Raw genomic sequence first — 26586 nt, forward strand, 5'->3', positions numbered from 1 at the left:
CCAAAGGACCAGGCTAAAGTAAGGAAGAAACCAAATACAGTGTTGCAAAAGATCCTGTGCTTGTGAGGTGGCCCAGAAGATGGAAGCTTTTTTTATTTTAAAACAAGACCCAGGCACCAGTGGCTCACGCATGTAATCCTAGCTACTCAGGAGGCTGAGATCTGAGGATCACCGTTTCAAGCCAGCCCAGGCAGAAAAGTCCATATGTGGCTCACAAGGTAGAGCACTAGCCTTGAGCTGAAGAGCTGAGGGACAGCACCCAGGCCCAGAGTTCAAGCCCCACAACCGACCAACCTAAAAAAAAAACAACATCACAGCACAAAACAAATGCTGATAGCAAAGAACCAATAATATCAGTGAAAGACAGAAGGGGGAGGATCTACTGAGTTGGGAGTTGAGCTCAAGGTATAAAAAGCAAAAGGTAGCCGGGCGCTGGTGGCTCACGCCTGTAATCCTAGCTACTCAGGAGGCTGAGATCTGAGGATCGTGGTTCAAAGCCAGCCCAGGCAGGAGAGACCGTGAGACTCCTATCTCCAATAAGCCACCAGAAAACCGGAAGTGGCGCTGTAGCTCAAGTGGTAGAGCGCTCGCCTTGAGCTGAAGAGCTGAGGGACAGTGCTCAGGCCCAGAGTTCAAGCCCCACGACCGACAAAAAAAAAAAAAAAAAAGCAAAAGGTCTCAGGATAAGAATGGCAAGATTGCACATGATCTTATCTTTTTTTCACTTCTCTGTAGTTTCTCATCTTCACACATGAACACAATTTTGTTGTGAGGAAAATGTGCTATTTTCTATTTTTAATGGTAGTACTGGGTGATAGATCATGAAAGCCAAGTCTTCTGTAATAAAGTCAATGACATTATGAAATAGATAAATACCCAAAGTTAACTAAAGACACTGAAAGTTGAACATAAAAGCTATTTAAAAGTCTGTAGATTATGGAAATAATTAAATTTATAGAGAAACTGGTGTTCTAGTTAAATTCATTTTTAAAGTATTTTTTTTCCTGCCAGTACTGGAGTTTGAACTGAGAACTTCACACTTGCTTACCCGGACTGGTGTTTTTTTTTTGTTTTTTTTTTTAATGATTTATTTATTTATTTTGGGTCTGGTCACAGGGCCTGAACTCTGGGCCTGGGTGCTGTCCCTCAGCTCTTCAGCTCAAGGCTAGCACTCTACCACTTGAGCCACAGCACCACTTCTGGCTTTTTTCTTTTTGCTTATGTGGTGCTGAGGAATCGAACCCAGGGCCTCAGGCATGCAAGGCAAGCGCTCTACCACTGAGCCAACTTCCCAGCCCCTCCGGACTGGTTTTGAAGTTCAGTCCTCCAGAGCTTAGCCTCCTCAGGAGGTAGGAGTAAGAGCATGAGTCACCAGCCCATAGCAAGTTTTTGTTTTATTTTGTTTTGTTTTTTCCTTTTGGCAGCACTGGAGGTTGAACTCAGGGCTTCAACCTTGCAGGGCAAGCACTCTACTATCTGAGCCATTCCTGTAGCCCTACTTAGGGTCATTTTTAAATAATGGAAGAATAACTTAAGGGGAAATTTTAACAATGTAATCACAGTAATAATTAAAATATCAGATTGTCTAAACATGTACAGAATCTGTCAGAGCAAGAGTTAGCATAAGAGCAAGAAGAGCAGTGCTTCTTCACCTGGCCCTCATCTTCTCACTCACACTCCTTCACAATACTACGGCTGTTTGACCAAAATATCTACGTGTTGCAAACCATCACCTCCATTGCCTCCATTATTTCTCACTGTGTGTATGTGTGGGGGGAGGGGGTGCGCGTATGCCTGGGCACTGTCCATGAGCTTTTCTTGCCCAAGGCTATCATTCTACTACTTGAGCCACAACCTCCATTTCTGGTTTCTTTTTTCCCCCATGGTAAACTGGATGGTAAGAGTATCATGGACTTTCCTGCTTGAGCTGGCTTTGAACCTTGATCCTCAACCTTCACCTTCTAAGTAGCTAGGATGACAGGAGGGAGTCACCTGCACTCAACTCTTCTCACTCCTTTTAACTAAACTTTAAAAGTGTCCCAAAAGTTTTCAAAATGAAAAAATGAGCAAAAATATATTTCCAGTACAACAGGAAGTGCTAATACTTACTTTTAGACTAAAAAAAAGTACCCAAAGACATACGCAAAATTTACTTTCTGTTATCTGATGCTTTCCCATTGTGTAACATCTACTGCAATATTGAATGAAACCTGTATAAATTTCTTACTCATCAAAGTCACTGTAAAGAAAATATATGAATGATATATCCAGTGACAACTATACATAGACCACAAATTGAATTAAAACTCAATTAAAAACATTAAAAACATTCCCTTAAATACTTTCAGATAAAATGTCTCATTCCCAAGTAGTTATATTTAATGATATCAACAGATTTTAGATCCCTATATGTTAGCAAAATTACTCAATTCAATTCACAGCATCCTTTTTAAGTTCATAATATTTAAAATTTGCTGGATCATCTTTTCTTCTAATCACCATCATAACCATACTATTTGCTTACAGATTTTCCTTCCCTCTTTTTAACAGTCTTTTCTTTTCCCTTGACACATTTCCAAGTATGTACCTACTTTCTAAACAATCTTATTTATGAAAAGATATAAAATTTATAGAGCTTTCTGGTATAATACATAGAAAGCTCTATTGCGGTTCTTTTCCTTCCCCAAACCTCACTTGTGAAATATGCTACCTGTAGACAAGTGGTTATAGGTTATTATTTTAAAAGCTGGAATGTGAGGGTTCAGCTCCAGATCCTTCACACTTTCACGAGCTGCTCATGTTCTAGAGAACCTACTGGCAAGCAACCACAGCTTAATTGTGGCTGTACTGCTACAGCCATTCATGGAGTGTTTTGTTTGTTTAATTTTTGTTCTGTGTGTGTATGTGTTCAAGCACCAATAAAATTTTTGCTCTGTGTGTGTGTGTGTTCAAGCACCAGTAATGAGGCTTGAACTCAAGGTGTTGTGTTCTCACTTCACTTGCTCATGGTTGGAAGTCTACCACTGGAGCTCCCAATTTTGCATTTTGAAGACAAATCTGACTTTTCTGCCTAGGCTGGCCTTCACCTGTGATCCTCCACATCTCAGCTTCCTGAGTAGCAAAGGCTAACAGGCGTCAGTCACTGATGCCTGCCCACATTTTTTCTTATAAACAAAATTGAGAGGGAATTTTCTAAAATATTTTAGGAAAAAAGGAACCATAAATAATGTTAAATATTTTACTCCACATGGATATTTTTCAGCATTGAGATCTGGTAGTATATACCAAAGTACACATGAAAGAAAAACAGCAACATTTCTCCAATTTTAAGAATAGCGTATTATTATAAAAGCATAGGCCAGGCATTGATGGCTTATGCCAATAATCCAACCTACTCAAGATGTTGAGGGCTGAGGATTATGTTTCAAAGCCAGCCTGGGGAAGGAAAGTCTGTAAGACTTTCCTCTCCAATTAACCACCAAAAACAAAAACAAAAAACAAAAAACCAGAAGCAGGGCTATAGCTCAAGTGGTAGAGCACTAGCCTTTAGAGCACTATTCTTGAGCAAAAAACAAAGCACCCAGGCTCCGAGTTCAAGCTCCAGGACACACACACACACACACACACACACACACACACACACACACACACACACACACACACACACACACACACACACACACACACACACACACACACACACACACACACGCACACACGCACACACGCACACACGCACGCACGCACGCACGCACGCACGCACGCACGCACGCACGCACGCACGCACGCACGCACGCACGCACGCACGCACGCACGCACGCACGCACGCACACGCACACACACACACACACAGTATAGTCCTCAATATCCCTATGAAGGCTGGCTATATTACAAATAACTAAATGAATTAGGTAATGGAGAGAGAAAATGAAAGGAAAAAAATGGAAACAAAGTTTCACATAATAAATTCTTGTCCTAAATGAGAATGACAATGTTTAAAATTAATGAGAAACTAAAAAAGAGTACTATTATAATTTCAAGTTATTCTGCCTTTGAAGAAGACGTTTTGTAAAAACTTATATCACTTCTAACAAAGGATCATGCAATTGTCTAACTAAAGACACTTACAAGAGTTTTCTGATGAATGGTTCACCACCAGTTGTTATTACAAAAGAGTTTTCCCCAAAAAAGGATTAAGGAAATGGCAGAGAGTGTGTTCATGGATAAGTAGGTTCAGGATTCTTCCTGGAAAAGGGGAACATCAAGCTACAAACTACAGCACAGCAAACAGACAATTCATTCAAAGAAATACAACCTATCTCCAATATTAAAAGACCTGTTGATTTTCAAAAGTGCAATAGACTAGTATTTGCTATTAATCCAACATAATTAGAATTCTACAGAATAATTAATTCACTCAATTGGTATGTAACCAGACTACTTAATCAATGGTAGAAATTACATCTTTTCCTTTCAAAATAACAATATTACAATAATTTTCCCTTTTTCCTTTCTATTGTGGAAGAGAAGGTATCTCAAACCCATTTTTACACATGCCTTTTATTGTATATTTTAATCATAAGACAAAAAAAAGTACCAGATCAGATACATCAAGAAATAGCAATGTATAAACTTAAAATATTTTCTAAACCTGGTAGAGGGGAGATACACACACCAACCAGTAACAATCAATTTAGATGAATCAAGCCAGGTATGTTCAGTGATTAGTGAGGCCTGTGTCTAAAAAGAAATTGTATACTCCATATAAAGATAATTGAATTCAACTGGGAGAAATAATACTGTTGTAGAATCAAGTCTGCTAAATTACAGCACAATTTTAAACATTTGAATGGTAAGGGGGAGGGAGGGTCTTAATGAAAATGAGCAGGAATGAAAATGAACATAAAACAAGACACATTACGAGAAACAAACTCCTCAGTAAGAACTCCTAAATATATGTTAATAAACACAGAATAGAGAATTGTACAGGTTTAAGGGAAGAGATAGCAGGCTATTATCGTTGTAGAGAGAAGGAAAGGGGGAAAAGAGAAAGAAACACAAAAGAACTTAAAAAGTTAAAAAGAAGCAGCTATATACCTAAGAAAATTTTCAAGGTGAAGATTATGATCTTTTAAAATAATATTAGTTATCAAATACTTATGTTTTATTAAATAACATTTTGAAATTGGTAGTGGCCCTTAATTAAAACTGCAATCTTAGTGATATTAGTTCCAATTACAATTATCACTATTAAAAAGCACTATAATTCCTCAAATTCTTTCTATACAACCTAATACCTACAGAAACTTAACACCTACATGATATTGGGCTCTTTGGCTACTATTCTGTACACTAAAGACCATCTCCAACAAACACAAAGACTGACAAATAATTCGGGTATCTCTTCAATAAAGTATTTAGTTAAATTTTTATCTAATATATAAAATGAAATTTTTATATGGGTAAACAGGTTACCTCCTGAACATCCTCTGGATTTCTTCGTGAAACAACCTGAAACAAAACATACACAGAAATATCTAATCATTATCAAAATTTAAGATGTTATATATAATTACTTTCAGTAGTATTTATACAAAAACTAAATTTGCACAAAAGAAAAATAAGTACTATGTCACTTACTAAATATCCAGCTATATAATATAATTATCTGAAACAATAACAGTTAAGGAAAAAAACTAAAATTAAGTCCATGTGTTACATTAATGCGAGAATAACTCCAAACTACATTCTTGTTTGTTAGCTGTCTATCCACTTCCCAGCCTACATATAAATTAGAAGAATAGAGTTAATGTACTTGTATACAAAGGAAGTCTCTTATTTGTTACAGCTGTATATGAATCTACATTCAGATCAATGAAATTTAATTATTTTTATTTTTTGTCAGTCATGGGGCTTGAACTATGGGCCTGAGTACTGTCCTTGTGCCTCTTGTGCTCAAGGCTAGCTCTCTACAGCTTGAGCCACAGCTCTTCTTTCTAGCTACTCAGGAGGCCGAGATCTGAAAATCATGGTTCAAAGTCAGCCTGGGCAAGAAAGTCTGGAAGACTCTAATCACCAATTAACCACCAAAACGTTGAAAGAGGAACTGTGGCGCAAGTGATAGAGCACTAGCTTTCAATGAAAAAGCTCAGGGACTGTGTACAAGCCCTGAGTTCAAGCCTCAGGACTATCACCAAAAAACAAAACAAAACAAAAAAAAAAAAAAACCAGCTTAAGACCATCATATTCAACAATACATATTTAGAAGAGATTAAAACAGGTAACTAACAATCATGTATTATTCAAATAATTCATTGTAACTATTTCTTTCAAATACCAGTCTCTCCCTCCCTCCCTGCCTACTTTCTCCTCCCTCTCCCTCCTCATTTCCTTGTCTTTCCCTTCCCCCCTCTCACTGTCCTTTCCTTCCTCACACACTTTTCACATAATTAAATATGAACACAACTATTATTTCAAAGATCTAAATGGTTTATTTTCTCTCCTATAAGTACATCTTGTAAATTTTACTGATAAAAAGTCATGAATAACCAGTAAATTAATAATCAATCCACCAAACCAGTCAACATAGAGTCACCCATAGTAAGATTTATTCAGATATGGCTAACATTTTTATTGACTATATTACTCTGAAACCACAAAAGATTTCCTGAATTTATAAATAATCTCCCTGAACACATGCAAGTGACCTTCAAGTGACAGGAGAAATTATTTCTTAGTTTGATGTTATGTTTCAGATTCCCTTAAGATATACCACTCCAGGAAAATGTTAACAACTCCAAATCAGAAGATACATAACCATTTGACTTTACATAGTTTTCTTCATTACCAGCATAGCTAGAATCTCTGAGTATCTAGGATTACAGATAAGTAACACCAGGTCCAACTTATACATTGAGATGGTAGCTAGCTACTTTGTTCCCCAGGCTAGTCCTCCCTACCAGATAGCTGGAATTACAAGCATGTGTGTCACAGTACCCAGCCTCAGACCCAAATATTTTTAACTTTTAAAACTATGTTAGTAATCAGTGCTGCAAGTAGTAATTTGAAAACAAAACTACTATAAGTTCACTAGACTGATAGTAGTAATGTTTTTTTCTAAATGAAAGTCCAAAAAGTTCAGCCAATAAAATCCATCAGGTTTGAAATTTAAAGTGATGAGTCCTGTTATTTCAAGTTAATGACTAGGTCACAGATCATAGTCCAAAGCTGGCACTGGCAATAAATGGAAACCCAATTCAAAAAGATTACTAAAGCAATAAGGGCTGAGGTCATGGCTAAAGTGGTAGAGTACCTGCCTAACAATATAGGTCTTTAGTTCAAATTCCAGTAACACCAAAAGATAAAACATTTTAAGTATAATAAAGGTCATATGTTTCCTCTGCAAGTATTAACTATAAGTAGCTCGTAACTACTAAACATATCTTGAAGAGTTTCTTGGTATAGAGAATTTTTTAATTTTAATTTTTTAATTTTTGGCATAGAGAATTTTATCATCATGTATTGACAACTATACTATTCACAAATCATTTTCATGGAATAGCAATACACATCAAAACAAGTGCTCTCAAGAGAGAGACCAATAATCAGTCAGTTTACCATTACTTAAGAAAAAAAATTTTGCACCATAATTCCTCAAAAATTTTGATACATTAAAATGTCTATAAATCTCTAAAAAAGATGATGTACTGTACACTATTTCCCAAAGTCTTCTAGCCATTCAATGTGTTATCACATGTTATTATCACTATTAACATTTTTTACTTAATTTGGCACCAACCAAAAGTTGGAACACACCTGAGAATGCTATCACAACTTGTGCAGCCATTCTGCCTCTGTTCATACCAGTAGTAGATTCTGAATTTAGGAAAATAAAAGAGAGTTAGAAGTGAGGATAACTATCTCTTAACTGTTCTGAGAAATTAAATGCTTTGCTTCAACCATCCGGACAATGCAGCCTGGTAGGATGAGATAACCACAGAGCAGGCCACACAGGCCTGTGGGCAAGCCACTTCTCAGGCACCAAGTCTTCAAACTGATTCACATTAACACTTGGTAATACCCCACTTCTTTTAGACCTAGATCTTCTGGCAGGGAATTTAAACCTAGCCCTGGATAGGACCATACTCACATGCTCTCTGTCCTGCAGCTCACTGTGCTTTGACACAATGACTTGGCCAAGGTGGCAGTCACTGTGCCCTGGAACTTTCCAAAGACCCTCCCCCAGAATTATCTGGAGCCTACACTGGGGACACCTAAAGATCACAGACATGAATGTCCCTTGGAAAGGGCTGAATCCCTTAGGGCAACTCAGGCAACAAGCTAACACACTACTGAGAAAGCTACGCCTGGCAGGCACTGCACACTGGGGCCCCACAAAGAAGGGAATCTAAACCAGCTTAACTAGATGTATATAGGCAACCTTTGTACTCAAGTCTTCTGAACACTAGTTGCATGCAGCTGCTAGTTAATAATAAAGAGATAAAGTGACAAAAGTAATATGTTTAAATAATGTTAAATGTCACATAATCAAATATGAAAAAGACATATCCGCTCTTCATTTTTCACGGATACAAATCTCCAAATGTAGGTTAGCAATGATAAAATAAATTTTTTAATTAGGACTACACACTATACTAAATATTTCTCATTGTGATGATAAACCAAACAGCGTATTCATCAATATAATGCACGCAATCCTGACTTTCAGAAAAACTGTGAGTTCACATGAATCTACTAACATCTTTAAACTGTGTAACACACATAAAAATCAACTGGCAGCACAGCAGGTACTTCAAAGCCTAGCTCGCACAGGCAATTTTCTTCTTACCAAATCTAAGCTCCCTCTCACACATTTCAGCTCCTCTCTCCTCAGTTTCCCTGCAGAGCCACAAGTGTCATTGGTTGGCAAGAAATTGAGCTGGTTATCCCCTGCCACCCAGATAGTTGGGACCTAAGAAGCAATACCTGCACAAATCATAATTAGAGATTTTAGAACATGTTTTAGTTCTCTAAAGTAGAAGAACTCCTATGTAAGATAAGTCAGTGCACAAGTTTTGTACATTCAACTTACTATGAGTTTTCATGAAAGCAATAGGTAGAAAGTAAGGCCTATTAATCGAATGTCTAAATCTGCCTAAAACTCATACACTGAGGCTCTAATTCCCAGTGCAGCAATGTCTGAAAGTAAGGTCTTTGAGCAGTAATTACCATTACTATCCTTATAGAAAATTACAATAAGAAATGTGCTCATTATCTTACCTATGTAATTGTAGCCCCTCTGTACAGTATTTTTACAATAAATATATATATATATATAAAAGAAAATTACAGATATTCATTCTCTCTCTTTCTCCCTCTCTATCTCTGTCTCTTTATTGTCCCTACCCGCCCCCTCCCCCCACACACGTACAAAAAGTTCACCATCTTCAATCCAGAAGCAGGCCCTCATGAGACATTCAATATGCTGGCCCCTTTCCACCCTCCAGAACTGTGAGCAATAAATGTTTGTTGCTTAAGCCATCCAGTCAACCCCAGTCTGTAGTGACAACAAGTAAGAAATTCCAGTTTTCAATATTATTAAAAATCCCAAAGTCTCAAGAAGAAAGTATAGCAGTTAGTTACCTGTATATACTGAAATGTTTGCTAAAGTTATTTTCTCACATTAGTTTTTTGTTTGAACTCAGGGCCTCACAACCCATGTGTTTGTGACACATCCTATATGTCTGTGACTAAAAATGTGTAAGCTATGAATCTCAACTGTTTTGTACAAAGGTTTCTAGAGTTTCCAGTTGCTCACAGCTCACACCTGCAATCCTAGCTACCTGAGAGGCTGAAAACAGTTTAAGGCAAATGGAGGCAGAGAACTTCACAAGGCCCCTTCTTAACCCATTGCTGAGTGTTGTGGCTAATGCTTATCAACACCAGCTATGACAGGAAGAATAGGCAGATCAGCCAGGTGCTGGTGGCTCACACCTGTAATCCTAGTTACTCAGAAGGCTGATATCTGAGAAGCATGGTTTGAAGCCCGACCAGTCAGGAAAGATGGTGAGATGAGACTCTTACCTCCAATTAACCACCAGAAAACCAGAAGAGGAGCTATGACTCAATGTGATAGAGCACCAGCCTTAAGCAAAAATACTCAGAGACACTGCCCAGGCCCTGAATTCAAGCCCTACAACTGACAAGAGAAAAAATATATATCACAGTACAGCCACGCACCCATGAAGAAAGGAAGATCCTATCTCAAAATTAACTAATAACAATTCTGTAGTCTTAAGGCAGCACTGTCTTTTAAAAATGAACAGATACCTTTTGGTTTCCAAACATATAGAAAGAATACAAGCAAAAAAATTAACATTTACCTAATCTTGAGAAATCTCTATTACGAATCTGAAAATTTTGCAAACTTCACATGATAAAAATAGCCAGAAATACTGCTGATAGTCTTTTTATATCTGTGTCTCTTTCAACTAGAAAATCAAAAGAAAATTTATAACAGAATTTTCCAATTCTATATTAGGATATTCATTCTAGATAAAAATAAAGACAAGCCAGGAGCCAGTGTCTCACACCTACAATCCTAGCTACTCAGGAGGCTGAGATCTAAGGATCACTGTTCGAAGCCAGCCCAGGCTGGAAAGTACATGATTCTTACCTCTAATAAACTACTCAGAAAAAGCCAGAAGCAGCTCTGTGGCTCAAGTGGTAGAACACCAGCTTTGGGCACAAAGGGGCTCAGAGACAGCACCCAGGCCCTGTGTTCAAGCCCCAAGACTGACAAAAAAAAAAAATTCTGCAACTCATCTGTATAGCTTATCTAGAAACTTCTGTATATCTTAGGTTTTAGTAAATAAAAGGAAAAAAGTTATTCTAAAATTAAGAATTTAAAAAATAAATAAAAAGTTACTCTATAAATAAAATGCAACAATTGAACTAGGAAATCTGTTAGCATGCTTGTAATTAGACACAAAATTAACTGAACCTGCCAGGCTCCAGTACTGCACAAAGGATATAAGATCAAAGAGCCCTCTTGCTTTCCAAAATTTAACACTAGTACTTTCAGTGGTTCTAATTCTACTATAAACATAACCTGCATGGAGCAAGAATATAGAAACTGTCCCTTAGAGCTAGAATAAAGTCAGTAGCAGGAACATACAGAAGACATTCCTAATTTTATCTCATGAAGTTCTCAAAGGAGCACTTCTTAGGTGATTTAATTCTCCCAAGAAAAGATGTTTTTCTCACTAAGACTCAAAACATAATAAATATGTTTATTTTTATAGCATTAGGCACAGTTATCTTTAAAATACATATCTATGCCGGGCGCTGGTGGCTCACGCCTGTAATCCTAGCTACTCAGGAGGCTGAGATCTGAGGATCGCGGTTCAAAGCCAGCCCGGGCAGGAAAGACCATGAGACTCCTATCTCCAATAAACCACCAGAAAACCGGAAGTGGGCTGTAGCTCAAGTGGTAGAGCACTCGCCTTGAGCTGAAGAGCTGAGGGACAGCGCCCAGGCCCAGAGTTCAAGCCCCACGACCGACAAAAAAAAAAAAAAAAAATCTATGTTAACACTCAAATCTTAATTTAAAAACAATGTCTGCAACATAAGCAATCAATAAGGACATAAACAGTTGGGAGTAAAAAGTCAGCATAAGCAATTTTCAAGTTAAATAACCACTGTAATACGTTGCATATTACCTGCATTTGGTTAATCCTAAGGAAATATGTCTTCTAATCATCTAATTTATACTATAATAAAACTAAATTCAGAAAATAGTCCATGGCTTAAGAGATTAAAGGTCTGAATGTGGTTACCCTTTCCTTTTTCAAAGAACACGAATAATTATGATACTCGGTGTTTCCAACTGAGATTCCATACATTCCTTATCCCCAGCCTTTATAGGCTCTATTCCTTTCTTCTACCTTCAATGCCCTCTCCTTTTATAGCATCTTCCATCTTTCACTACCTGTCTTAATTGGTACACATTCTCTGATCCTTTTTGCCAGGAGCAAGCTCTGTCTTCTCATTTCCCACAGCTCTTTTCTGTAGCATCTGGGGCATTTAACCCTTTCCTACTCTACTGCCCTTCTTCAAGTACAGTAATTTGCTTTACTTCAGTGACCTGAAGAAGAAAGGCCCAGGCTCTCTTCAGCCTTGCAGCCCTCCTAGTGTTCAATGCCTGGAATTAAGCAGCTATTGACTGTGCTGCCTAGAAGGAAAAAGAAGACATTCGGCCATTTATTACAGCCATATGTACTAAGTATTGCCTCATTTGACATGAGGAAATAATTTCCAGTGACAGAGACGTACTCTACATCTACCACAAGACACAGGCATATGAGCAGATGAATAAAATACAATTTTGGTTAGTGTTACAATAAAGAATTAGTAGTGTTATACAAAAATCATGTTTGTTAAACATGGTCCTGATTATATAAACCACATGGCAGGAAACTTGTCTATTTTTATTCTGAAGATACCAATGACTAGAAAGGTTTCAAGAATGGCATAATAAAGCTCCCATAATCTCATAAAATTTCTTAGACAACCTGAAATTAACAATCTACCTATATAATAACCTTACTTGCAAACGGGAAGTTTTCAGAAAAGCAATATGCAATAACCAGACCTGGTGTTCTCCTTATCTTTAACAAACCTGCTCACCCCTACCACCTCACATCTCTACCTGCACACCATTTCCAAAGGCCACCTGCCACTGGCACACCCAAAACTCACCTAAAATCTACTTAATCTTCAAGTTCTTCTCAAGACCTACTTCCCAAGCTGTCTATCACACATGCATACTAAATTTTCTAGATGTATATTACTACTTAATCTGTACCACTCCTTTAAAAATTAATTACAATACAGTTAATTCAAAACATTTTAGATATCTTGGGAGCTCAGCAGAACTGGTCCCAAATCCCAGATCAATTACTGTCTTGCAAATATAAAAACAAACAAATTACTAATTTCTTTGAATCCCTGTTTCCTGATCATTAAAATGAGGATAACATTGAGTGATATATACAAAATGTCTGGCATAATGAACACAAACAACACATAAACAATAAATAAGTATATACTTATCTAACCTTTGGCTTTCTTAGAAGAGGGATGCGATTCTTTCAAACTACAGATGAGCAAAGAAATACAAACAAAATGTACTAATTGCTGGGAGTCGCGGCTCTAATCTTAGTAATACTCAGGAGGCTGAGTCCTTAGGATCAAGGTTTCAAGCCAGCCTGGGCAGGAAGTTTGTGTGACTCTTATCTCCAATTAACCAGCAAAAAGCTGAAGTTTGGCTGTGACTCAAGTGGTAGAGCGCCAGCTTTGAGCAAAAAGCTATGATTCAGAGCCCTGGCCCTTAGTTCAAGCTCTGGTACTGGCGCGGGGACGCGCGCGTGCGTACACAAGTGTATATACACACACACACACACACACACACACACAAAGAAATGATGCTAAGACTTGGATCAATTAGTTGACAGAAAGCACCCTCACAACTTTTAAATGAATCAAAATATCTCCTAAGTTTCCTACCGAAAGCCATGAAAAACTCAGACATGGCTTCCATACAGGGATCGAAGGTTGGAGGCCAAACCGGCCTCAGAGCAAACCTGTCGCTGAAAAAAAAAAAACAAAACAAAACAAAATACAAAAACAAAGCTAGGAGAACAACTACCTTCTATTGCATAAGCCCGACAACGCATCCATTACAAATCCTGGAGCGCGCATCATCCCTGCGGATCAAGCGAAACCACTTCTGCAAATGCTGCTCTGAGAGAAAAAGTCCAACCCGGACCCGAGCTGAGTCATCGATTTAAAACCATCCACCAACGCCCCAGCCCGGAGTGGAGACCCCGCCGCCCGCGACCCCACGGGGGCCCGGGCACCCCCCGTTCAGCCAAGACGGCAGCCTCCCCGAACCCCCCGAATCTCCAACGCGAGTCCCGTCACTGGGCGCACCCCGACGCTGCCCGGGCTCCCACATCGCACCAGGCACCGCCACGCCCTGGGGTCGCCCCCCTGGCCCTCTGGCTCCCACCGGGGGTCCTCCCCCTGTCCCGCCCCAGGACTCACCCGGGCGGTGACCTTATACACCGTGTAGCCCCTCGGGTGCCGCTGGGGTTCGGTGACAGTGTAGAAACGGGCCAGGTCCGCACTCTGCCCCCGGGGAGAGGTCATCCTCCCTCCGCCTCTGCCGCGACCGCCAGCCCGGGATCATGGGGGCAGCGCCGAGCCGCGGCGATCCCGGGGGGTGGGGGGGGGGGGTGTCTCCACGCAGCAGCAGCCAAGCAGCGAGGGGGCGGCGGCTCCTGCACCACGGCGCCACCGCCGCGGCGCCACAGCTGCGCAGATCTGCTTCCGGGTCAACGGAGGCGCTTCCGGGTCAGGCTGTGGTTCCCCGCGTTCCTGGAGAGAAGCAGCTTGGGTTTGAGATTCTGGCAACCACGCTGGCCTGGGGCTGAGGGGCGGGCGGGGATCCGAGGTCGCGGCCTGGCGGAGACCCGAGCCGCGCCTTCTAGATCTCTTTGGGCGCCAGCTACGTCGCTTAGGGTGAGCGGTCACAGCCACGCCGGTGAGAGCTTTGGTCCCCGGCCCTCCCACACCCACCCTTCACTTCTGGGAGGCCCTGGGAGGGATGGCGGGGTACCCAGCCAGCACCCTTCTGTCGCTACTCAGAACCTGTCGTTTGAATCACATCAAACTCTGGCCGATGCACCCTTTTCTCTTTCTAAAAGCAAATCCTGACACCGGTCTCTCCGTACCACACCTGCATGGAGACACACACACACCTGTAGCGGTCTTTAAAACACACCCCCTTTCAGGTTCGAGGGGCTAACCTTAAGTTTAGACCATTTATAATAAACTGCAAAACATATGTAATGCCCCAAGACAGAATCTGTTAGCGAAGTGAGCTCCCTTCCCACAGCTTCCTTAGTCCACTCCCTCCCTTCTCTACAGCTTAGCCTGCTCTCTTCCTAGGCCACGCTAGGCCCACTTAGTAAAGGCAGTAAATAATCAGCCTCCAACCCCCTTCTATTTGGGGATGGCACTTCTCTGGGGCAGCTGCAGAAGCCCCTTAGAGTGACCTTCAGGTCTGGGCAGCTGCAGGGCCCCTTATCTACTATTTGGATAGCAGCCATAAATCCTAGTCTGCCATGATGAAGCTCCTGGCCCACAGGTCCACACCGGGGTCTCTGCCTCCTAGCCCCTCCTAAACCTAGGGTTATATAGGTCACCCCAGACAATAGCCCTTGCTGCTTCTCCCTGCTCCCTTGTAGAAGGGGTCTTGCTGGCCCCTTTCCCAGCAATAAACCTTTCTTTGTTCTCTGTACCTGGTTGTCTTCTTCATGTTCTCTGTACCTGGACGTCTTCTTTGTGGTTCTCTGGTATGTCTAATAATCTTTCAGAATCAATCTCTCTTTCCCTCCCTCCCTGTTTCTCTGTATTATAGTTTAGGCTGTGAAATAAGAAGGGGGTCTTTTGAGCTTTTTTTCTGCCCAGCTGACCTCAAAACTTTCACAATTCCATTTTGAAAAGCCCTTTATTTTCATAAAATTCACTAAGTACTACAACGGTAAGGATCCTTGAAGAGGGAAAAGAATTAGCAGAACTGTCACATAAAATTTTATTTCCAAGCAAAAAAGTTATGAGGCACATATATATGTGTCTATATGTGTACAATACATACATATATGTGTGTACAAGCATATTTGTAATGTATAAACATACACCTACACATCTCTAAGAAATAAGTTGGGCTTAGTGGTACACTATACCACCTACTCAGGACACAGAGACATTAGAATTGAGAATTTAAGGCCAACCTGTGCACAGCAGGAATTTCTTATGAAGTGGAGAGTACTTGTCTAACAAGCATGAAAGCCTGGATGTAATCCCAAGTACCAAGAAACACATACACACAAGAAAATATGGCTCATGGGGGCTGGGAAGGTGGCTCGGTAGAGTGCTTGCCTTGCATGCATGAGGCCCTGGGTTTGATTCCTCAGTACCACATAAGCAGAAAAAAGCCAGAAGTGGTGCTATGGCTCAAGTGGAAGAGTGCTAGCCACCCAGGCCCAGAGTTCAAGCCCCACGACTCGCAAAAAAAAAAATTTTCTAAAAGAAAATATGGCTCATAAGCAGGGGGGGAAAATTAACAGAATGGCCTTACAATAATTTTTAAATGGCCTATTTCAAATATATTAAACCAGCCAGGCATAGTGGCTGAAACCTGTAATCCTACTTACTTGGGAAGCAGACATCAGAGGATCGTGGTTCATAGCCAGCCCAGGCCAAAAAAAAAAGAAGTTTGCAAGACTTCAACCAATGTCTGGATGTAGTGGAGTTCACCTTGTTTTCATCAAGGATTACCACTGAACATATACTCATAAAGGACTTTATTTGCTTTATTGATATCTTACTATTGTAAGACCATTAATTAAATTCTCCTTCCAACTTGAGGCTTTAATTTGCTAAGTCATTAGCAAGACCAGATGTAATATTAGGCTGGCTGAAAGAATTAGAAACAGTTTGAAAAACAAAAGGAAGTATTCTAGAACCAGGAAGAATTAGAATCCTACTGCACAGAACTACAGAGTTGTACAAGGAAAAGAACTATGTCACCATGACAACGAGATATTTTTGTTGAGAGAATTGGTAGGCTATACAGAAACATTTTCCAGAATTTGGAGATGGAGAATGAAATACAAGAACATATGTAGGAGTTGAGGGACACTTGGAATTGTATTTTCACCCTAATTTTAGTTTTCCTTTCCCTCTATATATTACCAAAATGACAAAAATAATTTGTATATCCCATAATTATAGATGAACGTTATGAACATGTATGTATAGTTATGCAAGTCATAACCAGGGAGACTCATTTAATAAGGATACTTGGTTTCTTGAAGAACAGAAATTTATATCAGTCAATAGTTCAAAATATACTACAATAGCATTCTTGGAAACATTTGAGAAATACTTCCTTTATGTATTACAATTGAACTATTTTGATTTTTCATCATTTTGTCTCCTGCTTTTAATTTTTTTTGGGGGGGGGTCGGTCATGGGGCTTGAACTCTAGGCCTGGGAGCTGTCCCTCAGCTCTTCAGCTCAAAGCAAGCACTCTACCACTTAAGCCACAGCTCCACTTCTGGTTTTCTGACTGGTTTATAGGAGATTAGTCTCATGACCTTTCCTGCCCAGGCTGGCTTTGAACTGTGATGCTCAGATCTCAGCCTCCTGAGTAGCTAGGATCACAGGCGTGAGGAACCGGTGCCTGGCTTTCTGCTTTTAATTTCTCTGTACTATTTTCCCAAGGGTCTACATGAAGTTCTGTTTAGGTTCACAATATTTTACTAGCTAAATATTATCAGTGTTATTTTACAGATGAGGTAAATGATCAAAGAAGGACTATATTTGCCTAATGCCACAGCTGGGAAGGTCAGAGTATGTGTAGAAATCCAAGTATATTTGACCCTTAGGAGTCATTCCATTTCACTGTTGTAACATTCTGATGTATAACTTTGTCTTTGTCCATTTCCAGGTACACATTGTGATTTATGAAGATGTATTTGATCCTTGTACCTGTTTCCTGTCAAGCAGCTGCTAAACCATTGGAATTGCTTAAGTGCTAAATATCTTTTTTTGTATACTAATGAGTTGATTTGTTGCTGGGACTCCTGGAATGAGGATCTGGTTGCATGAATAGACACGATTTCTAAATTAGAACTGTTAGTTTCATCATTACACCTCAGGTGAGAGGAGAGTGCTGAAGGTTGAGCTGGTTGCTAATGAAAGAGATCTAATAAATCATGCCTATGAAACCTCCATTAAAAAAAGAAGAATATGATTCAAAGAGCTTCCATAACTGAACAACACATAAATATCTGAAGAGGAGTAGGCAGGAGTGGGCATAAAAGCTCTATTCTCCTACCTACATAGCCTACCCTATCCTATGAGCCTTCCATCTTTCTGTTCATATATACTCTCAAATTATAATACTCAAATTGGCTAGGTTTTGGGCACATCTTGACTTTAATGCCTTAAATTAAGAAAATCCTTAGCCAAGAATTTTTTTTCCTTGGTAATACGAGGTAAATTATGAAAATAATGTACCATGGCCTTTGCTCACAAAGTACTTATGTCATTACGGACACACAGGAAACTGCTAGCCAACTTTAATAAACTACGAAGTTGTGAGCACAATTAGAAAATATAGCAGTATAAATCAGATACAATCCTCACTATTAAGGAGTCTACATTTTCAAATTTGCATGGTCACTGACATTTAGCTACAACCTCAAAATCAAGTCTTAAAGTGCAGAGTGACATTTTTAGATTTTCTCCGTTGTCCTATGTGCTTGTTCCTAGCTGAAGCTGAAGAAGACACTCTGCCTTCTTTTTCAGCCCTTCTCCTGTAAACAACTGGCTTTATAGCCTACTTATTGCCACTGCATTTATTGATAATGCTGTTTAGAAAGGGGGGGGAGAGGTTCCCCCAAGTCAGGTACTGGTGTTTCACACCTTGTAATCTAGCTACCACAGCAGGCTGAGATCTGACCATCTAGGTTTGAAGTCAGCCATAGCAGACAAATCCAAGAGACTAATTAACCAGCAGAATATCAGAAGTGGAGAAAGGGCTCAAATGGTAGAGCACCAGCTTTGACCAAAGAAGTGCAAATGAGAGCACAAAGCCTGACTGAGTTCATGCCCTAGTACCTCCAACACAAAAGAAAAAGGGTCCTCAAGAAAAGTACAGTCCAGTGTTCCTAAGTGAGAGAGGGTTGTGATGTAACTTTGAGGAAATACATGTATTGAGTTAACGTTGTTTAGGTATGGGTTATAGTATTGTTTGTTGACCTTGATGAACTAACATTAAGAAAATTTTAAACAGAAACACACAAAACACAATTAGGTATTGACTGGTTGATAAAAATGTGATCAGAAGGAATCTAGCTTTATGCTTCCTCTAGGCGCAGTGGTTCTGAAGTCAGTAATTCAGTGTCCTTTGCAGCATTAATAGAACCTAACATTGAAAATAAGGAAAATCAACCATGCCCGGGAGGGAAATTATTTTCCAAAGTTAGAACAAGGGGGGGAAAAGCCTCAGGAAATCACTAACTGAGCTCCCAAAGGACCCATGAAAGGAACAGTCCGTCCTGCTTTCTAGGATCCTTTGCCAGTCTTCTCTCCCCGTTGTATTGTTCCTGTGACCTCTTTCTCCACTTATTGTTTTCCAAGGCTCTAGAGTCTTGTTCCTGAGATCAACACTCCAGACACACAGATAGACACTAAAAGTTTTTTGTCTTTACACAATTACTTGCAAAAACTTGTATCGTTTTCTCAGCATGGATATCTACCATATAGCTAGCTTCCCAAGTACCTTATAAACATGATACAATAATTCTTTTCCTCTTAACTCCCGCGTAGACCCGTCACCAATGTACTGCCATAGGTCTTCGAAATGAAACCCGCCCGGCGCCGCTTTCTTTCTTCTCTCTGTTTCTTTAAGACCGATGTCAGGAATTTTGCCCAATACCAAGATGGCTGCTCCTGCTTCGCACGCCCTGCGCATGTCTCCTAAAACGCGATTCTCGTTTAAAGAATTGGAATCTCACTGGGCAGGATGGAGACTTGGCCGGCGAGACTACATCTCCCAGCAGGCGTTGCAGTCTGGCTTCGCTGGATGGAGAACGGATGATTCTGAGGGTGTTGTAGAGGCTGAGGTGGACCGCGGGGCCTGGAAAACACACGGAGTTGGAAGATGGAAGCTTGGCGCTACGTGAGGAGAGGCTACGGCCGCTGTGTGGTGGGGAGAGGCCGGTCAGTTACGCCGGGGCTCGGAGGGAGGAGGAAGGGGCGGGGGGCCCGGGTTAAGCCGGGGCGGGGCGGGCTGGGAGGAGGAAGGAGGAGGCAGAGGGTCGGGCCCATGGCGGTGTCGGCAGGCGCCTGGGACCGTCCGGGGGATAGGTAAACCCGGGCCGCGGCTGGCGGGACGCTGCGCTGGGCCGACGCGCTCGGGAGCCCGGGTGCGAGCACGGCGGCAGCCCTTCTGGAAAGCTCGAGCCTCGGCGACTGGCCCTTGGAGTCCGCCGTGCCAGCGTGCGGTCTCGGCCGGCTGCGGCCGCCGCCGCGGCGTTCCGCGGGAGGCCGCCGGCCCGCTGTAGGTCCCGGCGGGCCGAACCTGGAGGAGGGAGGCGCGGGTTGTGGATCGCTGCGGTGATGGTGGTGTCGCCTCGACTTTGGTCCCTTGTATGCCAGCTTGTATGGTTATTGCCAAGTTCTCGTTTTATCCGTGTTGTTTACTGGGTGTCTCTTTTCTTTCCATTGAAAGGGGTGCTGCCGCCCAGGGTACCCGCGGAATCGTGGCTTCAGGGTACTAACGATGTGTATGTTTTCCTAGTAAACTTTAAGATAGGACCTAGATACGACCGATCAAAATGTTGACTCGGATAACCCCTGAAGCCAGCGGGTATACCACGCGTGGGAAACACGCCAGTCTGTTACATAAGTCATGGGGATCTTGTTTCCACTCCCATACAAGCCTGGGATTTGAGGGCAGTTCAGTTCTATTTGTGTGCTAGGCACTTGTGAAGAGACTGGAATTAAAATGAGTAATAGTGTCTAGGGCAGAGTGGCTAAGGTCCTAAGTTCAAGTCCCAGTACTACTTTAAAAAGAAGTAGTAGTAGTAGTAGTAGTAACAGCAGCAGCAGGAGCAGTGTGTCTGAAGTCCTGGGTTCCAAACAGTACCAGAAAATTAATTTGAAGATTCTAGCCTGAAAGGAGCCAGCCTGCTTACAAAAGAAAAAGCATCTATCTAAATAACTGTGAACAGAAAATAAGTATTGTAGTTCAAGTTTTATATTTCAATAAGGTAGCCTGTGATCGAAAAACACATGAATCCAATGACTAAATTCCTGTGGCTTTTACAGTTGTTACAGAATAGGCTAGAGTGCCCATTTCTTCCCTTTAAAAATATACAGCTTATTTAATAGGACAGATTTGAACTGCATATATGCAATCAAAATGCCTTTAAAGTAAAGATATGAGTCAAAAAATACTAAATGCAATTTTAACAAAATTCCTTTAGTGATTGATAGACATTATTGACACTAAGACATGTATTTACAGTGAGTTTATATCTTAAAAATCTTCACATTACTTTGTAGAACTTCTGGATGATACATTAAATTGATGCTGCTTGGTTTAGAGTTTTGGTGACCTAGTAAATAATCGCTACTCTCTTTGATTTCCCTCAAAGAGAAGAATATCTAAAATAAGTAAAATAAATTATGGAAAAATAAAATTTCCACACGAGGAAGTAGTTTGGTGTCTTAGCTTACATGTATTTAGAAAAATCTAACCTTGACAGAAATTTTTTTTAAAAAACTATTCAGGTATGTTTTTACTCTAAACCAAGTTGGAATAGAGATTCACTTTAATTGTAGTCTGAAATGTGTTCCATATTTGACGTATTATACTTGCTGTGGATTTTATTTTTCCATTGAGTTTTGTGGTGGTGGTGCTAGAAAACTACTCTGAGTACAATTAAGCTCTCAGTTGGAGTGTGGACTTTTTTGAGAGGTCTGTAGGGTTTGAAGAACCAGAGTGACATTCTATTGGCTGTTGAAGGGGAAAAGTATTAAAGTACTGGTACTACTGGTTACTTTTTCTTTCACCTTTCAAATTTAGAAGTCAGATTTTAAATATTAGATGCTCTCTTGCCTTAAGGAAACAGATTAAAATTTTGTATCATAGCTTAATAAAAAGTGGTGCCTCAAAATGTATATTTATTTCTTTTAGATACCCCATGTTTCCCCATCACCCGAAGAGTGTGGGCAGAGACTGGACCACACCATGGGAGAATCTACAAAAATGTTGCTGGAACAGACATTTTTCTAGTTGTATGAGGTGGCCTGGACATTATTCTCGTGTTCCATACCCATACTTGAGTAGTAGGCATTTTTCACTAAAATGGAGACCACCTTGTTTGTTTGAGTCTAGGACTCAGTATCAGTATTATAATTGGAGACCTGATCACCTGACCCAGACATCCTGGATTCATCTCTCTAGTTCCATCATGAACTCTGAGGGAGATGAGCCTTCATCCAAACGAAGAAGACACCAAGGTAAAGGTGTGAAGTTTGTGTTAGTGAAGAAATAGACATAAAGAATTAAGCTTTCATATCTAATCCTTAAAACTTTTAGAGGCCTTAATTTTCTGTTAGGAAAAAGTAAACCCTTTTTTTAATAAAGGCATTTATAACTTTAAAAGTAAAAGTGTCAGGCTAGGAATGTAGCTTAGTGATAAGAGTGCTTGCCTAGCATACATGAAGCCCTGGGTTCAATTCCTCAGTACCACATAAACATAAACCTGGAAGTGGCGTTGCATTATAGCAGTAGAGTGCTTGCCTTGATTGAGCAAAAGAAGCTCAGGGACAGTGCCCAGGCCCTGACTCCAAACCCCAGGACTGACAATTAAAAAAAAAAAAAAGTGACTATAAATAGAATAAGGCTGAAAAAGAATGGAGAAATAGATTAAAATATTGCGTTTAGGAATGACTTTCACATCCTGAAACAAAAGTCCTTTGATGACTTAAGAAGCTAATAAATGTATTCTTGAAAGTCAGAGATCTAGAAAAATGTGATTTTGTGCTTTTATCTGTAATTGTAACTTTTTATATAAGATAAAAAGATTCAGTAGAAACTTACAAATGAAAGAAAAAAAATTTTTTTTTTTGGTCAGTGATGGGGCTTGAACTCTGGGCCTGGGCGCTATCCTTCAGCTCTTCAGCTCAAGGCTAGCTCTACCACTTGAGCCACAGTGCCACTTGCAGTTTTTTCTGCTTATGTGGTGCTGAGAAATCGAATCCAGGCACTCTGCCAAGGAGCCACCTTTCCAGCCCCCAGAAATTATTAAGAATCTGTCAAAATATCTTCTAGAAAGGATATTCAACATTGAGAACGTTTTTTCACTTGTTGTCTATGTTTATTTTTTTCATATTCTTTTATTCTGAACAAATTATGAGACTTTCTCTGTGCTGCCACCTTCCCGTATCCCCACCTAACTCCAACCCCAGAAAGGATAGATAGGTTGTCTTACGTACTATAGTTTTTAATGACTATAGTTCTTTTAAGGATGTTTGAAGTGTTAATATATAGGGAGCTGACATACAAGTTTGTTGAAGAAAGATACTGTAAGTGAGTGTCCCAAAAGTCAGAGTGAGTTAGTGTGCTTTTAGGTTCCTTCTGCTTTTGTTGCCAGAAGTAGTCTACAGGCTTCAACTGGGTTCCAGATAAGAGTTGTGAAACTAATGAAAACTAAACAAATGAATAATTTACTGCTACATAGTTACAAAGAATCTACTTAGAATGAATAAACATATAAATAGCCATTCTAAACACTCAAAATTTAAAATGTGCTGGGCACCAGTAGGGCCTTACAATCTGTATTCCTAGCTGCTAAGAATGGTAGGATCATGGTTTGAGAATAGCCTAGGCAGAAAAGTTCATAAGACCCTGTCTCAACTTGTAGCTGGAGGCTGTGGTGCACCTGGCTTCTTAAGTAATGTAGGAGGCTGAAATTGGGTAGGATCATGGTTCCAAGTGAGCCCAATCAAAAAAATCTGTGAAACTCTACACATTGGAGGAAAGCTGGATTGTGGTAGCACATGCCTGTCATCCTAGCAATGACAGGATGCCTAAAATGGACAAATTTTTAGGAACAGGAGTCAGACTCTATAAAATAACCAGAAAAAAAGCCAAGGCACCAGTGGCTCATGCCTGTAATCCTAGCTACTCAAGGAGGCTAAGATCTGAGGATCTTGGTTCAAAGCCAGCCCAGACAGGAGTCCGTGAGACTCTTAACTCCAATTAAACACCAGAAAACTGAAAGTGGCGCTGTGGCTCAAGTATAGAGCACTCACCTTGAACTGAAGAGCTCAGGGACAGTGCCCAGGCGCAGAGTTCAAACCCTATCACAGACAAAAAACAAAAAACAAAGTGGTATGTTTAAAGGCATTAAAATCAATTCCTAACAACGATACGATATGTAAGTCCAGGTCTGTATAATGTGCTCACATTCCTTTGTATTTGTACAAAGGATCTGATCTGAGCATTAGATCAGCACATACTCTTCCTTTGTCCTCTTGTAAGTCTGATGTGCTCTCAGATGGAGCTATGACAGTGACATAAACATGGGCTTAGGAAACAGTCTGCCTCCATTAATACTCCACCACTTGGAAGGAGAGGCTACTTAACCTCTTTTCTCTTTGGTTTCTTATATTGTAAAATAACACCCACTTTAGAAGACTGTTGAGGGTAAAATGATGTATGTCAAATTATCTAACACACTGTTAGCTTTATAGTAGGTATGCAGAAAATTGTGGTGATGTTGTTTTCCCTTTCATGGATTGTGGAGACATTGACATACTAATAATCATTCATTGAAACCTGACTCTTTATATGTCCATTCTTCCTAGGTGTTGTGAATAAGGAAAAGCTCTTCGTTAAGCCATATTTGTGACTTCCGATATTTCACTAATACTTTTCAATCAAGAGAACTACATTGCTAACTTGCCTATCACTTTAAAGTGGTATTTGAAGGATTTGTGTGACACAATTGTGACTTTTTAATTAGGCACCCCAAAAAAACTGATCAGGCCTATTGCTTACTTTCTTTGATTCATCTATCTTCTCTGCTGTGATCACCTTGTTCCTCCTGACATGGAAGGTATATAAGTTTTTGCAGTGTGAATTTGTGTTGTGAAGTGTATGAAGGCCAAAGACTGTTCACTGTTAGTAGTTTTGAAATTGTCTTCCAGGGAACCCTACCATTGAACACATTTATGCATGGTTGTTAAGAGCAAATGCAGAGGCTGGGAAGGTGGCTTAGTGGTAGAGTGCTTGCCTCGCATGCATGAGGCCCTGTGTTCAATTCCTCAGCACCACATAAGCAGAAAGAAAAAAGCCAGAAGTGGTAGAGTGTTAGCCTTGAGCTGAAAAGCTGAGGGACAGCACTAAGGCCCAGAGTTCAGCCCCACAACCGACCAAAAAAAAAAAAAAAAAGCAAATGCAGTCAGGATAAAATGTGTGTTTATCCCTTTATCCTAGTCCTAGTCCTGACATGCTAGAAATGGGCAGCATGCCATAACATCAAAAGCAATACCCAGAGGATTCTATAAGCTATAGGAGTTTGAAAGTCACTGTGTTGACTAGATAATCCTGGTCCTGGTTACTTAAAAAGTGGAATGGTAAAAGCAATTAATTTCTAAACATTCATAGGACCATAAAAATCTTAACATATTTATATGCTGCTATATGTGCATGTTATGTATTTGTCCATAGGAACTAGAAGCACCTTTGTTTAGGCTTTTTGCTTTTTTTTTACTATGGCAGGCATAAAAGGATACGGCTTTTATTTATGATAGAGACTTTTATAACGCATAGGTTAAAGATTGATTTGTGAGCCAGGTACTGGTGGCTCATACCTGTAATCTAAGCTGTTCAGGAGGCTGAGATCTGACGATCCTGGTTCAAAATCAGCCCTGCAGGAAAATCCATGAGACTCTTCCCTCTAATTAATCACCAGAAAACCGGAAGTGGTACTCTGGCTCAAAGTGGTTAAAGCACTACCCTTGAACAAAAAGCTCTCGGGGACAGCAACCAGTCCCTGGGTTCAAGCACCCAACCAACAACAACAAAAGATTCAATTGTGACTAAAACATCATAAATAATCTTCAATTTATGAATGGTCTTCCACAAATCTTAAAGTAGGTCTGTGAAGCCTTAGTTGTGAGCTTTTTTTGCGGGGGGGGGGGGGGGTGAGAATCTTCATGTTAAGTGCAGGGTAACGATGGTATTCGTTTTCTTCCCAGGGCATAGGACAGGGACTAAGCAAAATTCTGTAATAGTTGAGGACTTTTGTTTATTTGGTTTTGTTTCCTTCCACCTTTTTTCCTTACCCTTCTCGTAGTACTTTCATGGCATCATCAATTTTTTTCCTTGTTCCATTCAGATGTCACTAATTATATAAATATCTCCTATCATCTGGTCAAAATTTCTATTCCTTCAATGCAAAAGTTATCAGATAGTTAAATATTGAGAAAGCAATCTGATTGATCTGTCACGAAGTGTCTTAGACTATTACTGGCAGTTGTATATAGCTTATTGATACTTTGATTGTAAACACATCATCATTGTAGAAGATTTGGAAAAGTCTTCCACAATCCTGTGATTCAGATGACTTCAAAAAAAAAACTTCATGTATTTTCTTTTTTTTTTTTTCACTTCATACATAAGTGTATAAAACAATTTAACCTTAATTTTTTAATTGATAAGATTTTAGGCATTGTGATCCAAGAGAAATGAACATCTTTTTATAGAGTCGAGGAAGATACTCTAGAGCTGAAACTTTTCATATAATGTATTCATTCTTGGCATTTTATTTCTAAATCTATTTTTTTCTCATTATTATTATATTTCTCCTCTTGAGCTCATAGGTTTGCTAAACATCCTGTTTTTCTTCATGCTTCCGTGGCAGTAACATCCCT

General features: G+C 40.1%; 2 protein-coding genes and 1 pseudogene across 15 annotated transcripts in view; 1 reads left to right on the plus strand and 2 right to left on the minus strand.

Moving 5' to 3' along the window:
• Positions 1 to 19666, minus strand: part of Rps6kc1 (ribosomal protein S6 kinase C1) — a 159166-nt gene extending 139500 nt beyond the window's left edge. For 3 of the 6 annotated variants that reach the window (XM_070041510.1, XM_070041514.1, XM_070041512.1), the window contains exons 1-2: positions 19418 to 19666; positions 5476 to 5511 (exon numbers count right to left, since the gene is read on the minus strand). In XM_070041510.1, coding sequence (XP_069897611.1) covers positions 5476 to 5511; positions 19418 to 19609 — 228 coding nt within the window. In that variant the 5' untranslated portion in view covers positions 19610 to 19666. Of the gene's footprint in view, positions 1 to 5475; positions 5512 to 14106; positions 14265 to 19417 lie in introns of those variants that run through there. The other 3 variants (XM_070041513.1, XM_070041509.1, XM_070041511.1) reach the window with 2 other exon arrangements.
• LOC138841245 (small nucleolar RNA SNORA70) lies at positions 8308 to 8431 on the minus strand (annotated as a pseudogene).
• Positions 19667 to 19706: 40 nt separating the features above from the next.
• Positions 19707 to 26586, plus strand: part of Angel2 (angel homolog 2) — a 36907-nt gene continuing 30027 nt past the window's right edge. For 3 of the 9 annotated variants that reach the window (XR_011376310.1, XM_070041519.1, XM_070041518.1), the window contains exon 1: positions 21839 to 22164. Coding sequence is in view for 7 of the 9 variants with exons in the window: in XM_070041519.1 (XP_069897620.1) it covers positions 21846 to 22164 (319 nt within the window). In the remaining 2 variants the exon portion in view is untranslated. The other 6 variants (XM_070041515.1, XM_070041516.1, XM_070041520.1 and 3 more) reach the window with 6 other exon arrangements.

The sequence above is a fragment of the Dipodomys merriami genome, unplaced genomic scaffold, assembly GCF_024711535.1.
Source record: "Dipodomys merriami isolate MVZ:Mamm:240054 unplaced genomic scaffold, mDipMer1.0.p SCAF_31, whole genome shotgun sequence".
Lineage (NCBI taxonomy): Eukaryota > Metazoa > Chordata > Mammalia > Rodentia > Heteromyidae > Dipodomys > Dipodomys merriami.